General features: G+C 55.0%; 4 protein-coding genes across 4 annotated transcripts; 3 read left to right on the plus strand and 1 right to left on the minus strand.

Moving 5' to 3' along the window:
* Positions 1–847: 847 nt before the first annotated feature.
* On the plus strand, positions 848–6,828 carry J4E79_005276 (uncharacterized protein; the record flags this gene model as incomplete). Its single annotated transcript, XM_049354154.1, has 6 exons — positions 848–1,070; positions 1,116–1,323; positions 1,763–2,493; positions 2,537–2,546; positions 2,597–6,641; positions 6,724–6,828. 6 exons carry the CDS (start codon positions 848–850, stop codon positions 6,826–6,828), a joined length of 5,322 nt encoding a protein of 1,773 aa, XP_049211019.1.
* Positions 6,829–7,909: 1,081 nt separating this feature from the next.
* J4E79_005277 (uncharacterized protein) lies at positions 7,910–10,237 on the minus strand (the record flags this gene model as incomplete). The annotated part of the gene is made up of 1 exon (XM_049354155.1): positions 7,910–10,237. The coding sequence occupies one exon, from the start codon at positions 10,235–10,237 to the stop codon at positions 7,910–7,912; it is 2,328 nt and encodes a 775-aa protein (XP_049211020.1).
* A 1,366-nt stretch (positions 10,238–11,603) lies between these two features.
* On the plus strand, positions 11,604–13,097 carry J4E79_005278 (uncharacterized protein; the record flags this gene model as incomplete). The annotated part of the gene is made up of 3 exons (XM_049354156.1): positions 11,604–11,827; positions 11,881–12,050; positions 12,115–13,097. 3 exons carry the CDS (start codon positions 11,604–11,606, stop codon positions 13,095–13,097), a joined length of 1,377 nt encoding a protein of 458 aa, XP_049211021.1.
* A 943-nt stretch (positions 13,098–14,040) lies between these two features.
* On the plus strand, positions 14,041–15,784 carry J4E79_005279 (uncharacterized protein; the record flags this gene model as incomplete). Its single annotated transcript, XM_049354157.1, has 3 exons — positions 14,041–14,178; positions 14,327–14,701; positions 14,753–15,784. The coding sequence occupies 3 exons, from the start codon at positions 14,041–14,043 to the stop codon at positions 15,782–15,784; spliced, it is 1,545 nt and encodes a 514-aa protein (XP_049211022.1).
* Positions 15,785–15,851: the final 67 nt, after the last annotated feature.

Below are 15,851 nucleotides of genomic sequence, written 5' to 3' on the forward strand. Positions count from 1 at the left end.
TGTACCTAGCTGGTACAAGTCCAAGAGTGAGGCTATACCTTGGGACATTTGGATCCATCTGGTCAGGCTCTTCGAAGCGCAGAATGAGGCCTGGGTTCCTACGCATATTACTCGAAGAGTCCTGCGCATTGAGGATATTCGCCATCCCCTAGACACGAACCAGAACACCTTCACTTCGCTTTTGGAAAGCTTCAATGATTGTTTCTGCTCAAACTGGGCCGACAAGGTGTATGCTTTGATCGGGATTGCAGAGGACCACATTACCGATGTTATTGCTGCAAACTACTCACAGTCTCGATTGGATATGTACTCAGAACTGATACATCTTCGAGCGCCCTCAGTGCCACTAGAGGCAAGGACTTTGACGCAACAGAAACATGCGGTGGACATGGTCTATTTTGCGGGCCTACTACGAGCCAGTATATCACGAAAAGCGTTCTCGATGGCCAAATTCCATGGATGGCGCCTTCCCAGACAGGATCCTGGGAGGTGGGGATACATACGCAGGACCAGCTGTAGTCCGTGGTGTTCGTGGGGGGACGAAGTTATGGCAAGAATCATTGGCTACGTTCAATCATTGCTCATAAGTCTAAGAGACTCGACTAAGCGCCGTCCTTCAGACTTGGAGTGGTTTTGGCACTGTCCCATGCCAGAAAACAGTCAGGACTGGTCACCAGTGGAGTCGACTACCCGATCCGTGAGCGTTTCGGGCAGAATGACAGGAGTGGTGTATCAAGTAGGCCCGACCTATTTGTCGTTCTCCACGGACCCAGGAACAGCGAAGTCCTGGTTGAGGGAGTTAGGCAGCGACGCTCCGAGAGAAAAGGGAGACGTTGATCGACTTATCATGGGCCTACGATACTTGACGGCGGTGCTGAAAGGCCGGGTCGGCTTCAAAGTCCGTAACTTTGTTCCGTTCGACGATACAACAAGGTTTGGCTATTTACATTCGAGATTATTCTTGGCCAAGGACCCGGAAGGCGTTCAGTTCGTTGGTATCGGGCCCAAGACGACGCGATCGGGCGATATTTTGGTTCAGTTCCTCAAGACGGATGCGGTACTGCTCGTACGTGAGTCTAGTCGTCTGGGATTAGTAGAGACAGTAGGGCGCGCAGGCGTCGTCAAAGGCGAAGGCACGATGAACAGTCCTTCATGGGATAGTGTCTCTGGAAACGACCTGATTCAGAAGAACGATGATCAAGCGTTTGAGACTTTGCTGACACTGCAGCAACTTACGCGCCTCTCCTTTGATTCGACTGTCTTGGACACCGAACGCGTGGCATGCCATCTTCCAGTTCCAGAGGCCGTTCGGTTTTTGGCATCGTGACCGAACATTGGAATCGGACCCTGGCTATAGCATGCGAAGTGGGGAAGCTGCAAGCCACCATGGTGGGAGCCTGGGGTGCATTGGTGCCACAGGTTCGGCCCACGTTGACGCCGAAAGTCGATACAGTCAATGCAAGGTGACAGATTTGACGTGTGCTCTCTTCAGTGGCCAGGAGTGGGATGATGGGCGGCGAGAGTGAAACTAGGTGGTGATGCTCGGTGTGTTGTGCTGGCCGTCTGGGCGTGGATTGGAGCGCTATGAGACCCTGCTTTTGCACTCCCCACATACATGTGCTAGCCCAGCGCGTGAGGAAGTCGCGACTGAGAAGCGACAGCTACGCGATACCATCCTCTGCTGTTTAGATCCATCCCATCAGGCCGGCACTTGCTGCACACCCCGCTGAGAGTGCGATTGGGAGTGCATTGATCAGCATAGGCCCCTGAATCCGGCACCGAATGGCGACACCACCCCCGGCTCGCGACAGAGCTCCCTCGGAAAGCGTGCCAGTCGGGAGTCCGCAGCCCAAAAAACTGCCCGCCCCCTCAACGCCCACATCCTCAGTCCGCCGCAAGATGGCTGCGAATGCGCCTTCCCCAGCATCCAAAGATGGCGTCCCTCCTCGCCGCCCGACTGCAGCCAGCGGCACCGCTGCGAGCGCCCGTCGTCCTGCAGCGGCATCAACAAGCACGGCGCGAATTGCTACGAGCGCGTCCAAAGCCCCCACCACGGCGACATCGCGCACCAGCACAGTCGGATCCAGCCTGAACAAGCCGCCTACGCGTCCGGCAGCAGGGACGACGGCGCGCAGGACCATCTCATCGTCGAGAACCGCATCCGATGCCGAGCCAGATCTGTCGTCGGTTACATCAGGCGACGAGAAGAAGAGGACAGCAGTGCGCCGGACGCCAGTCACGTCGTCAGCTACTTCGAGGCCATCTCCTGCCAAACCGACTTCGAGGCAATCCATCGCGCCTTCCTCGACGACGACGACTGCCGCCAAGCGTCCTGTAACCACACGCCCAACTGCAGAGGCAGCGACGACCCGCACTGCCCCACGCGCTTCTCTTGCTGCGTCGACACGGCCGACTGCTACTCGACCCGCGGCAGGAACACGGACGGCAGGCGCGACAGCGAAGGCGCCGGCTGGGCCTGCGAAGAAGCTGTCCGTCTCTGCCCCTCCACCTCCAGCGCCGGAAACGGAAGATACAGCCGAAGAAGCGTGAGTCAGCATGAACTGCCAGGGTAATGCGAGTGCTAACTGAATCACAGAGAGAGCCCCGTCGTCGTCACCCCTCGCCGTGCTCCCCTCAAGGACAAAGCTGCCTCAGATGCCGAAACCGAAAAGCGCAAGAGCGCTCTCGAGCCCATCAGGGCTTCCATGGCGAAACTCGGCGAGGAGCCGCCGCGTCCGGATACTGCGCCGACGGGACGTGCCGAGATGGATGTGGAGATGAAGAGGCGGAGCGCTCAGATCATGCAGGACTTCTTCAAGGAGACCAACCTGCGCGACAAGCTTCAAGAGCAATGCGACGACCTCACCCGCGAAGTCGATAACCTGCACTCGGAGAAAGACAAGCTGCGCAAACAGTTGGCGGACGCTCAGGCCGCTATTGTTGAGAAGGACAAGGCCATCTCCGGCGGCTCAGATGCCTCGCCCTCACAGCACCGCGCCCACACGATCCTCGTCGAGGACATGGAAAAGAAGTTTGCGAGAGAAACCAAGCAGCTGGAAGAGCAGAGCCAACAGCTGGAAGAGGAGAAGAAGGCTGCTCAAGAGAGGGAGGCAACCGAGGCAGCCAAGGCCAGCGAGCTGCAGCAGGTCTTGGACGATTTGAACGCCGAGCTGGAACAACAGGGCCAGCAATGGGACGAAGAGAAGAAGAAGCTCGTCGAGCAAGCTGCGCAGATCGAAGGGCTCAACAAGGAGATTTCCACGCTTCGGGATGAGCGTGACAGCTTGTCGCAAGAGCTGGACATCGCCAAGAAGACGCTGGAAAACCTCGAAACGAAATTTGCGGAGCTCGAGCAGACCCAATCCGACAGTCTTCGATCGCGCGATGCTAAGATCACCGAGCTGACCAAGACTGTCGACGAGTATGTGACAGAGGTTGCCTCTCGGGAGGAGAGGCATACCAATGCCCTCCAAGAAGCACAACGGTCTCTTGAGTCTAAATCCTCTGAGTCTTCAGCTGTCGTGGAGCAACTTCAGTCCGAGATCCAGACGCTACATCAGAAACACACTGACGAACTGCGCCTCAAGGAAGAGACCATCGCATCTCACATTCAGGCGCAAAAGGAGCTTCAAGACGATATTGCCAAGCTGCAAGTACGGGCTGACCAGGTTTCTGCTGACCTGGACACCGAACGCAACGCCCATGCAGAACAGATGCAGGCTAAGATCGAGGAGCTACAGAAGAGTTCAGAAGCAGAGCTGCAAGCGAGAGAAGACGAGCTTTCTGGCCATCTCAAGTCTATCGATAGTCTCCAGGAACAGATCGTGGCTCTGCAGCAAGGTTCAACTGACGGTGCCAGAGTCGCTGAAGAGCTGCACATGCAAATCCAAGAACTGAAGGAGGCTCATGAGGCAGCGATCAAAGTCAAGACCGATGAGAACGAGGAGCTTGTGCGACAACTGGATGCCATGAACGAGCAGCTCACCACTGACGCCGCCGAGCTTGAACAGCTCAAGGAAGAGGCCGCAAGTCTCCGCAGCACCATCGAGACACTCGAGAAATCCTCGCAACAGCAAGAGTCTCAGCACGCCTCCGACATGGCTAAAGTCCAAGCCGAGCTGAACGACGCGAACAAGAAGGTGGAAGCCCACAAGGCAGAGCTTGACACGCTGCACGATAGACACAAGCAAGATCTTCGGGTTATTGGCGAGGACTATGAACGCGAGATTGAGTCGCTGCGAGCGGATCTTGAAGGAGACGCAACCAAGCGACTCAACACCCTGCAAGCTGACTACGACTCCCTCGTGACCGAGAAGAGCAAAACACTGGAACAGCATGAGCAGATCCTTGCTGAGCGATCCAGTGAGCTTGAAGCTGTCAAGAAACAGGCTGAAGAAGCCCAGGAGAGTACCGCTCGCGCGACCGAAAATCGAGACGATGCGCTCATGAAGCTCAAGAAGTTAGAAGAAGACAAGGCGGCTCTCACAGAGGCACACGGCATCTCGCAGTCTCTAGTCGCCGATCTTCAAGCCCGCGTCGATGCCCTCACTCAGGAAGCTGCCACCGTCAAAGACGTCCAGTCTCAATCAGACCGTCTGAAGGAGGAGAAAGCCGCCATAGAGGAGGCGCATGGGATGACCCAGTCGATCATCGCCGATTTGCAAGCCCGTCATGACTCCCTTCTGGAAGACAAGACCGCTGCTGAAGACGCTCATAGCCGAGCGATTGAAGTGCTGAAGCAGGATTCTGAAAGCCAGTCCAAGCATTTGCTTGCTGAACTACAAGCGAAGTATGATGCCTTGCTGGATGAGAAGAAGGCTGCAGAGCAGGAACACCATCGTCTGCTGGAGACTCAGAAGCAGGACGCCGATGCATATGCTTCTTCGAAGGAACTAATCGAAGAAGTCCAATCCAAATACGACAGTCTGCTACGCGAGAAGACTGCATCCGACGACGAACACGAACATGCGATCAAGGCACTGAAGCAGGAACATGAGACCACATCAAGACAGCTCATCGACGAGCTTCAAGCCAAATACGACGCACTGCTCGAAGAGAAGAACGCAACCGAAGCAACATATACTCAAACGATTGAGGCTTTGAAATCTGAATCGGAAAGCACCACCAAGTCGATCCTGGGCGAACTTCAATCCAAATACGACGTACTGTTAGAAGAGAAGTCTGCGGCTGATGATGAGCACAACCAAGCTATCATGCACCTGAAGGAACAGGTAGAGGGCGCGTCCAAGGAGCTTCTGAGCGAGCTCCAAGACAAGTACGATCAAGCTCAGGACAACGTAAAGAGCACGTCCGAAGCTTTAAGCGCTTTGCAAGAGAAGCACGATGCTGCCATGGAAGAGATTAGCAGTATCGAGGCTAACCACAAGGCTGAGATTGATGCTCTCCAGAGCCAGCGTGACGACCTTTCCAAGCGACTTTCACAACTCGAAAAGAGCCACGCAGACGTGCTCACCGGGCAGCTGGTGACCGAGGAAGCACACGCAAAAGCACTCGAAACTCAACAGGCTGAGATTGAGCAAAAGTATGCTAGTCTACTTGAGATCATGCAAAGCGACGCCGATCGACTGGAACAGGAGAAGTCTACGGCGTTATCGGGCAAACAATCCGCCATCAACGAGCTCGCTGCTCTTAAGAAAGAGCTGCACGCTGAAATTGATGAGCTCAAGTCCGGACTCTCCACGAGGGAGCAAGTGCAATCCACCGGAAACGACGAGATGACCCTGAAATACGAGAACCTTCTCGCCGAGAAGACCGCCGCGGAGAAGGAGCATCAGGATGCCATGGCATTGCTCAGGGACTCTCTCACGCAGGACCATGAGCAGGCCCTATCGAAGTTGCAATCCGACTACAACGCTTTGCAAGACAAGACTGCCAAGACAGATCAAGAGCAGAGTGACGCAATTGAGCTACTGAAAGACGAGTTCCAAGCAGGTCATTCGAATGACATGCAAGCCTTGAAACAACAGCTTGAGGCTATGCAGAAACGGCACTCTGACCTTACCGAGCAGAAGGCGTCTATGGATCAGGCACATGAGGAAGCTATCAGCGAATTGATGGTGGGCATGGAGGCTAGCACATCCGACGCTTTGCAGCAATTGCAGGAGAAGTACGCTGCTCTTGCCGCTGAGCTGGAAGCAGAGCGTTCCCGGCATGCCCGCGACATTGAAGCTGTAAGGCAAGAGACAGCCACACAGGCAGCCTCAGACAGGGAGATACCTCAGCAAGCTCTAATCACCGACATCCCGGAAGCCTCCACATCGAACGGAACTGATTACGAAGAAAAGCTTCGTGAGGTGGAGCGACAACGTGACGAAGCCATGAGAGCTGCCCAGGACGCCGAAGACCGCATCGAAACCATGAAGGGCGAAGTCGTTCGCAAGCATTTGGCACGAGTTGAGCCTTTGGAGAAGGAGAACGCCTTCCTCACCGACAAGATCGACCGCCTTGAAGCCATCATCGCCGCCGGTGATCGCATTGCTCGTGCGGCCGCAACCATAGGCGAGCAGCGTAACATCAACACTCTCGCAGAAGAGGATGAGGAGGATGACGAAGCCATGGCGCCGGGTATTCAGGCTCCCAAAACAAACGGCGCCGGTGACCACAAAGACGTGGTAGGAACTGTAAGTAACCCCTCGCCTGTATGTGTTTATCTTGGCTCGTTTGTCGCACATGAGGTACAGATCGCTAATCCGCCGCTAGCAGTTGGCAGCTATGCAAGAGACCCTGAACCAGCTCGCTGAGCTCAACAACGAGGCCATATCTGAAAGCACGAAGACCGCCCACAAGCTCACCGTCGAGCAAGACTAGAGATCTTTTCTTCTTGGGAGGATTGCATGTTGAGCATGCCTCTTGCGATGTACGAGTGTGAATGATGCATGCATATGCTTCTATTTCTTCTTCCAACATACTGTTGTAATTCTTCCTCTCCCGCTTTTCACAGCATGAGTTTGCCTTTTAGATCATGGCACTATACCCACTCAATGTACTATTGTCAATTACGAAGCTTTTGTTTGCAGGATGCCTTGCGATGTGCACATAAAGTTTTATTCTCACCCAACGTAACAATTCCTGTCGCTACTCACTCATCTCAAGAAACCAGGGACTGGCGCGACCATCTTCAGATATCTTGAACAATAGTCGGCAATATTAGCTTCCAATCACCGAGCTCTATGAGCTGGCTATGCGACTAGACGACGAAAACCGCACCACATGTAGATCAAGCTAAGAGGTTCATCATGATGATTTGATTGAACTATACGAAAGGCGCAGCCAACAGAATGTAATATGTATATACAAGAAAAACTTTTCCTCCTCACATCTCACTTAGAGCGTTCCGTCTTCCCAGGTCCTACGACTGGTAGGAGTCGATGAAAGAAGCTCTTCCAAGCTTCTGAGCATGGACATGCTCCCTAACAACAACAGGGCTAACAGGCTTGTGGCCGTTCATCGCACGCCTGGTGGGGGCGTCGTGGCGGCGGGAAACAGGCTCAGATCGGCCGCGCTTGGAAGCCGAACCCTGAAGGCATTGGGAGTAGTAGTCGTTTTGCTTTACGCACTTCCAGCCGGAGGCACAAGTGGTGGGGCCGGTGAAACCGACGCCGCCGCAGCGTTCGTAGGCTCCGGCTGTGCTGGGCTGAGCGGGCTCAGCGGGCTCAGCGGGGGCGGGTGTGGTGGTGGGAGCAGACTCAGCAGGCGCGGAGGGAGTGGAAGACTCAGCGGGCGAAGATGGGCTGGGAGAGGCAGATGCAATGGGTGCCTCGGACTCAGCAGGTGGTGCTGACTCCTCGGGTGCGGCGGTAGGGGCAGCAGACGCCGCCGCGCTGGTGGGCGCTGCGGACGAAGCAGCGGGGGCTGAGGCAGTAGCGACTGGTACGCCGGAGCTGACCTCTTATGGGGTAGCAGGAGTGGTACCGCTGGCAGGGCTACCACCAAGGGCAAGGATGCGCTCGGCAGCGGCCTCGGCGGCAACCATGACGATGGCTTGAGTGTTACCAGTGGGAAGATCGGGGTGGATGGAGGCATCGACGACGAAAAGGTTGTCGGTACCGTAGACCTTGGTGTCAGTGTCAACAACAACACCAGCATCTCCCTTGATTCCCATCTTGGCAGTGCCGACGTAGTGGCTACCAGTCTTGAAAGACTTGATGAGGTCTGCACCAGTGACGTTGGAGACACCGGCGGGCGCTTGTACAGTCAGAGTGGAGTTGCCACCCTTTGTCATGGCGATCAAACGGTCCATCATCATGGTAATGGCCTCTGTGTCGACATCGGAAGTCATGTGGGGATCGGTGATGAAGGAGGTGGCGCCATCAGCAGTGATGCCGAGGCTACCGACAGACTGGAGACCGTGGGTGATGTAGACCTTCATCTGGATGGTGTTGTCGGAAGGCGAGTTGCAAGTACCCTGGAAGAAGATCTCGCTACCATCAGTGGTGTTGACGGATGACCACCAGTTGAGACGCTGACCAGACTGAGCGAGCTCACCGGAGCCCTTGGCAAACAGATCGATGGTGGTCTGGTTGGGGGTGATGAGCGCGTCCTTGTCGGTTGCAGCAAGCGGGGTGCTGGTGTTGAACTTGACAGTGAAGATGGGGTGGTCCTTGATCTCAGCACCAACCGGGAGGTCGATCCAGTCAGCCTCGTCGGGCAGAGTGACCTTGCTGCTGCCGCTGGCAACTGTCTTGAGCTGGTCGGCGGGACCGATTCCGGAGTTGAAGAGAATGCGGGGGGTAGACATGGATCCGGCTGCGAGGATGACGCTACCTCCCTTGTTGACGTTGTAGATAACGCGCTTGCCATCCGCCGTCTCGACCTCGATACCAGAGACCGCCGATCCCTCACGGACAGCGCGGACGACGTTGGTGTTCATCATCAGCTCGAAGTTGTCGAGCTTCTGGGCGAGGGGAAGGTAGGTCCTGACGACACCGGAACGGAGACCGTTGGCGATGTTCCATGTGGGGTGGCCGTAGACATCGACCTTTGCGTTGGGGTCCTTGACGAAGTCGGTCTCGGTCCAGCCCTGGCCCTGGAAGAACTTGGAGAGGACGTCGTAGGCGCCATCGTCGTAGCGGACACCATCTTCGGATCCGTAGGTTTGACCAGGGTTACGCTCGTACAGACGGTCGGCCGCCTTGGCGACATCGGTCCACTTCCAGCCCGCGGGCCACTTGTCGTCAAAGTCGCGCTCCTGGGGCTTGACGTACATCATGGCGTTGATCGCAGTGCTGCCGCCAAGCAGGCAACCAGCCATATCCGCAGTGTCAGCGCAGTAAGCAGGGCTACCGACATCGCTGAGGTAGTATCCGTATCCAGGAACATCATACATGGAGACGGTGTCGTTCCAAGGCATGACCTCAGTCTTGCCAGTGAACGCGTACGATGGGCCACCACGCTCGATCAAGAGGACAGACGCGCCGCTCTCGGCAAACCTCTCAGCTGCGATGATACCGGCGGCACCACCTCCAGCAACGATGTAGTCGTAGGTAGAGTTTGCGATGGTGGCTGTGGTGTTTCCACCAGCTGGGGCAGTCGAGTTGCCACCAGCTCCTGGGGTAGTAGAGTTACCAGCGCCGGGGGTGCTAGGGGTGCCAGCTACCGCGAGGGCAGCCCACTTCTCGAAATCGGGGCTAGTAGCGTTGCTCATGGGTAGTCCGAAAGCTCCGAAACCAGCGTCGTGGTAGTTGAGAACCGCGCCAGCAGTCGAGGAGTCTGCGAGCGGCTTGTCAGAGTAAGCCCAACCCTGGACGTTGACGCTGGGGTCTTCGTAGATGACAAGGCCAGTCGATGGGTCGTCGCTTATGCAGTTGGAGCACAAGAATGTGTATGAGAAGGCGGTGTCGTTGACGAAAGTACCGTCCGGGATAGGAGACATGGTGAAGTCACCGGTCTTGACAGCTGGGTTGGTGTAGCCAGTTGCCTCCCGAAAGGATGCAAGGACCTTGTCCTCGTGGGGCCAAGCAACGACCAGCAGATTACCGGTCATAGATTGTCCCAGACTGAAACCAGCCCAACCTCCATCGTTGGTGATGGGTGCTTGAAGCTGAATAATGACATCCGTGGTAGGCTTCTCAGGTAGGGCATAACCCAGCGTGTAACCGGAAGAGTGATGGTAACCCTGGAAGGTGATGCCCGTCTTTTCATCTGTGAACTTGCCAGATGTTTGCGCCGATGCGCCAAGAGCCAGAATGGCGGTGGAAAGAAGGAATGAGCGTGCCATTGTGACGCTGTGAGTGATGACTGAAGTGGAGGAAAGAATGGTGTGGCACTGCCGCAAAAAAAGAGTGTGAAGCCGTCAAGGCTGTAAAGAATGACTGGAAAGCAACGTTCGTAGAACGAGCAAGTAAAGCGAAAGAATGGACAAAAGCGAAAGAGCGTGTACCGAATAAGTCGCCGCAAGATGCATCCTTATATGAAGACAATACCCATTGTGGACCATGTTTCCCTCAATCTGCCACTTCCAAGGATGAAATCCTTCTCCGACCTAGCGCCCGTCAAACAAGCTCATGATGCAGCCTCACCACGTTGTCAACCTGGAATCTGGACCTCCGATGCCCAGGAACATGGTTCATAGGTGGCGCTACAGGTGTCAGAACGGTCAACTGGCGTTTGCACCACTGTGCTAAGTAGATTGGGTGGAGCTTGGACGGAAATATGCCGACGCACTGTTCGGTAACACGGTCACGTTTATTCGTCGACGAGGATGTTTCATGTTTCCATGGCATGAACCTGACGTTGAGGTGGATGCTAGAGCCGTTTCGAAACGCCGCCAAGGCAGGAACCGCTATCCTTTGCAAATTGCGCGTGGGTCTCCAAGCAAAACACCATCTGCCATGGATCGCGCTCGCGGTTCGTGGGCTTGACCATTGAGTCGGGCGTGCCTCATCGGCTGTTGCACCCGGTGGCTGCAGGAGTCAGGCTGCTTTGATCACGGTGTGGCCCGAAGCCGAATGCGAAAAGCCATAGATCGTGTCAATTTTCGGCGTCGGTCGTTCTGCAACAATCAAAATACGGCAGAACGGCATTTTCGAAGAATTGCATCGATGCAGCATTGGGATTTTGAGAAGGTGACGCGCAAAGCCGACGGGCTTTCGCGCGTGCATGCCTTAGCATCTTTGCGACGACGCAACCTGCGGTTTTTTGGGGAGTAAGTACGACGTTGTATCCGGAAGACGATAGTACGATGGCTGCTCGATACTCAGCCGTGAGCAACGAGATGTAGTCGTGAGGTTGAATGCGCGCAAGCAGCTACCGTGCTAGCTGTGTGCCGATCGCCTACCATGGAAGCACGGCGCAGCAGTTGAGGACGTGGACCTGTCAAGCTTAGACTAGTGCATCGATGTGTTCGACAGGTCGTTGAAATGTCTCCAAACTAGGTCGGTGGGCGTGTTTGCTGAGTAAGGAACGAGTCGAACGTGCTGATGCTGCGGAGGTGTACAAGTGGGGTAGTCGAACCTCGGCCCAGGGTGTCGCCTTCCGGCAGCTACTTACCATGTACAATATCCAGGCATACCAACAATCGAATAGAATCTGCCATTACAATCTGATTACTTTCGCACGGAGTACATTGCTTTCATCATATCACAATGGCGAAAAATGAGATTCCAGCATATGTCCTTGGTGTCGGGCTCACCAAGTTCATCAAACCTCGACAGACGCGCGCATATCCGGAAATGGGCTACGAGGCGGGTGTGAAAGCAATGCTCGATGCACATATCAACTACGATGAGGTTGAGACTGGTGTTGCGTGTTACTGTTACGGCGACACCACGAGTGGCCAAAGGATCTTCTACCAATTCGGCATGACAGGGTATGAAAGTCGATACCCTTGTCCTGAAGTCTTAAGACACTGACAGTCATTAGTATCCCTATCTACAACACAAACAATGCATGCGCCACTGGCTCGACTGGACTACATCTGGCGCGAACTCTGATCAAGAATGGAGCAGTTGACTGCGCGATGGTCATCGGATTTGAACAGATGCAACCGGGTTCCATCAAATCTGCATGGAGCGATCGACCCTCTCCTATGGGTAAGTTCCGGCTGTACGAAGTGCATGGGAGACATATACTGACTTCGTACCCCTATCTCTGCAGGGCTCTCAATGCGTATGATGGCCGATACGCGCGGTATAAGCAACTCTCCACCCAATGCTCAATACTTCGCCAATGCCGGTCTTGAGTACATGGAGAAGTATGGCGCCGAGGCGCGTGACTTCGCTGAGATTGCAAGAATCAGCCATGAACACAGCCAAAAGAACCCATACGCGCAGTTCAGGGATGTGTACACACTCGAACAGATCGAGAAGGCTCCTATGATTCACTTCCCGTTGACCAAACTCCAATGCAGCCCGACAAGCGATGGTGCTGGTGCGGCGGTCATCGTGAGCCAGAAGTTCTTGGACGCGAGGCCACACCTGAAGAGTCAAGCTATTCTCATCGCGGGCCAGTCGTTAATGACAGACTCGCCGCAGCTCTACTCCAAGTCATCGATGGATCTCGTTGGCTACGACATGACCAAGCGCGCGGCGCAAGCAGCTTTGAAGGAGGCTGGCGTCAACGCAAAAGACATCAAAGTCGCAGAGTTGCATGACTGCTTCTCAGCTAACGAACTCATTTTACTGGAAGGCTTGGGCTTCAGCGAGCCCGGAAAAGCACACATGATGGTGCGCAATGGCGACATCACATACGGCGGCAAGGGTCCGATCGTCAACCCGTCAGGCGGTCTCATCAGCAAAGGACATCCGCTCGGTGCAACAGGACTCGCACAATGTGCGGAATTGACATGGCAGCTCCGTGGCTGGGCCAACAACCGACTTGCTGAAGGGGCCGACGCTGCGCTGCAGCACAACCTTGGCTTGGGTGGAGCTGTTGTCATCAACGTATACAAACGTGCCGATGGCAAAAAGAATGCGAAGATGAGTGATGAGGAAGTCAAGAAAGCGAGTCAATTCTCCTACAACCCGGCTGTGGAGGCGCGCTACGTGACCAAGGAGGATGGAGAAAAGGTCAGGAGCAAGACTGTGGCGAGCGAGTACGCTTTGGGCGATACACTGGAGAAGATTCAAAGTCGGTTGTAGACTTCATATAGTGGCAATTGGATAATGTCATGCGAATTGAGCTCGCGAACCATTTCGTGTTGCTGCTGAAATTTTTCGAATTTTGTCCCCAATTTTTCCTTACTCGAAGGCTTCAGCAGCGTGACAATGCTTCTTCTTGATTCTCGTGCAAAAGACATCACCTCTCCTTCTTGGCACTACGGCTCGATCACCTGTTTAACTGCGTTTCTTTGATTCTATATCTAGTCATTTTAAGGAGGTTTTGTGGGTATTGTACTACTACTATGCTAAACAAAGATACTGTCGCTCTAGAATTATCTTCAAGCGTGTTAACCATCCAGATATGTCGTCCAAGGCGTTGCTAGACCAGAAATTTGTAGGTACTGTGTGTCAACAGTGATATCATCATAGAACTTAGGAGAAGATGGCTATAGTCTAACTTTTCGCTATGACTCTAACACTAATGAACCTGTAGTACATCGCGATCGTCAAACAAGAGCTACACTGGGGCCGCTTGTGCTTGCCTGTTTGTAAGACGGAGTGTTGCTGTCTATAAGACACCGCCGCCTCGCAGAAACAACATCTACATTTTCTTGACCCAACCCCGCGCAGTGGTTGGCCAGTCCTCCACCGGGCAGTCGCTGCGTCTTCTCTCTCACCGTCGGTCCTAAGCGACGTTTATCCCTCTATTACCACCGCCCAGCGACAGATCTACCCCACACGGATCGATGTCACATGGGCGCTAGTGGTTTACGATCATCCGTGCGTCTTTGTTATTGAGTGAGTGTATATAACCAAGCCTCGTCAGTGACAGACCACCTCTCCTTCGCAGCAACGGCCGGTTCGAGGCGACTACCAAGTCTTCTGTCTCATTACATTCACGGCTTATCATCAAAGATTCCGAGTATATACTCCTTCTATCAACTCCTGATCCCTCCGCTCCATGACTCGCCCGGTTGTCAACATGGATCACTCTTACTCTCCAGAATCGCTTGAGCGAATGTCGAGTCCAGAATGGGGCATCGACGACGACTCGCCACCGCCTGCGCCTCGAGTCGTTGAGACGCGCGTGAAGTCAGAGTCCGTTGCTCCCTTACATCCGGTAAGTAGCCCGTCACTGCGCCAGGGGTTGCGACAAAATCATCGCGACGACCTCCAGGCTTCCACACCAGCACCTCGTTTGTATGCGAAGGTTGTCGCGAATGCTCCCGCGATAGCTCTCATGTTTACAGCGCTGACCAACCGAACAGACGATCGTAGACGCTGAGAACGGCTCAACAGCCCAGGAGAGCATATTCGTCTCAGACGACGACGTCAAAGAGGTGACACCCGTCAAGCGCCAGCCCACCAAAGTCCAGACGATCGCCGACTCATCAGAAGACGATGAACCCATCGCCGCCACCCGTCAGCGCCACAACCTACGCTCCTCAGCGCGCAAGCCCACCAAGCCGTCGCCAAAGAAGCCTGCCCCAGAGGTTGCCGAGAAACCCAGTCCCCTACCCACTAGACCGCGACCCATCCTGAAAAACGACCTGGTCGCCAAAAAAGCCGTAATCAAAAGCATCGAAGGCTACTGGGGCAAGAACTGGGTCAAAACCCACATCCCCAAATGCCACCGCCCCCTAGTAAGTACCCACCCACTACCCTCCTACTTCCCTTCCACCAACACCCCGCAGTACAAAAACGGCACAAAACGCAACTACAACCGCGCCCACGAAAACGACCCCATGAAATGGCTTCCCTTGGTCCTCAAATCCATCCTCATGGTCGCCAAGCTCACGAAGAACCGAAAGTGGCTTGCGGCCACCATGAACGAAGTGGTCCGCTACCGCGTCAAGAACACCGGGAACCGGAAGCCACAGCTCTGCAGCACGGACTTTGATGTCATGGAGGATATGTTGGTTAAAGACTGGGAGGTGGAGTATGCGTTTGGGGTCTGGTATAAGCATCTGCTTGTTAAGGCCAAGGAGATTCAGACTGAGGAGGATGTGGATAGGATTATGAAGGTTAGTGAGGAGGAGGATGATGGGGAGGAAGGGAGTGATGGCGGTCAGGACAGTTCCGGGGGGTCTGATCCGGAGTCGGATGACGATGGGAAGCAGAAGTTCGGCGGGGGTCCTTCAGATGGTCACCGGGCGATGGGTGGTTACCACCAGTCCCCTTCGTCGACACCGCGTGGTAAAAAGCACAAGACGCCCAAGAAGGAGACGGTCAAGGAGGAGTCGCCGGCGCCTCATCATCCACCGCCTGGTATGTACGGTGGTCACTACGGTCAGCCGCCCATGGATCCGTGGGGTCGTCCGATTATGCCTCCGCAGGGTGGTGGGTTCGGTGGTTATGGTGGTTACCCAGGCTTCTACGGCTATCCACCTTACGGCCAGCCCCCATTTCCCAACCAAGGCCGCCAACCATCTCATCCATCTCCCTTCCCGCCTTATCCTCGCCAACCACCACCAGTGGCCCATCCGCCCGGTACCCCAAATCCTGCGCGCGCAGGTCGCGACACCCCCGCTGTCAAGCGAGAGTCACCCGGCCTTGATGGCGAGCAAGTCGACAACTTCGGCAATCCAGGGGTTTTCGATCACGAAGGAGCCATGGTCAAAGACGAGGAGAGCGTCAAAGCCGCGGTGGCCGTCGCTGAGGCGGAGCTCAAACTTGCACACCTTCGTGCCATGCAGGCGAGCCTGGCGAGCATGTCGAAGAAGTAGAGTTCGGCGAAGGTACTTTTGGTAAAGGTTTTGACTTCCCATGGGTGAAGACTTGGGGCTGCATGGT

This window comes from Alternaria viburni (genome assembly GCF_023758015.1).
Source record: "Alternaria viburni strain BMP 2772 chromosome Unknown scaffold_10, whole genome shotgun sequence".
Lineage (NCBI taxonomy): Eukaryota > Fungi > Ascomycota > Dothideomycetes > Pleosporales > Pleosporaceae > Alternaria > Alternaria viburni.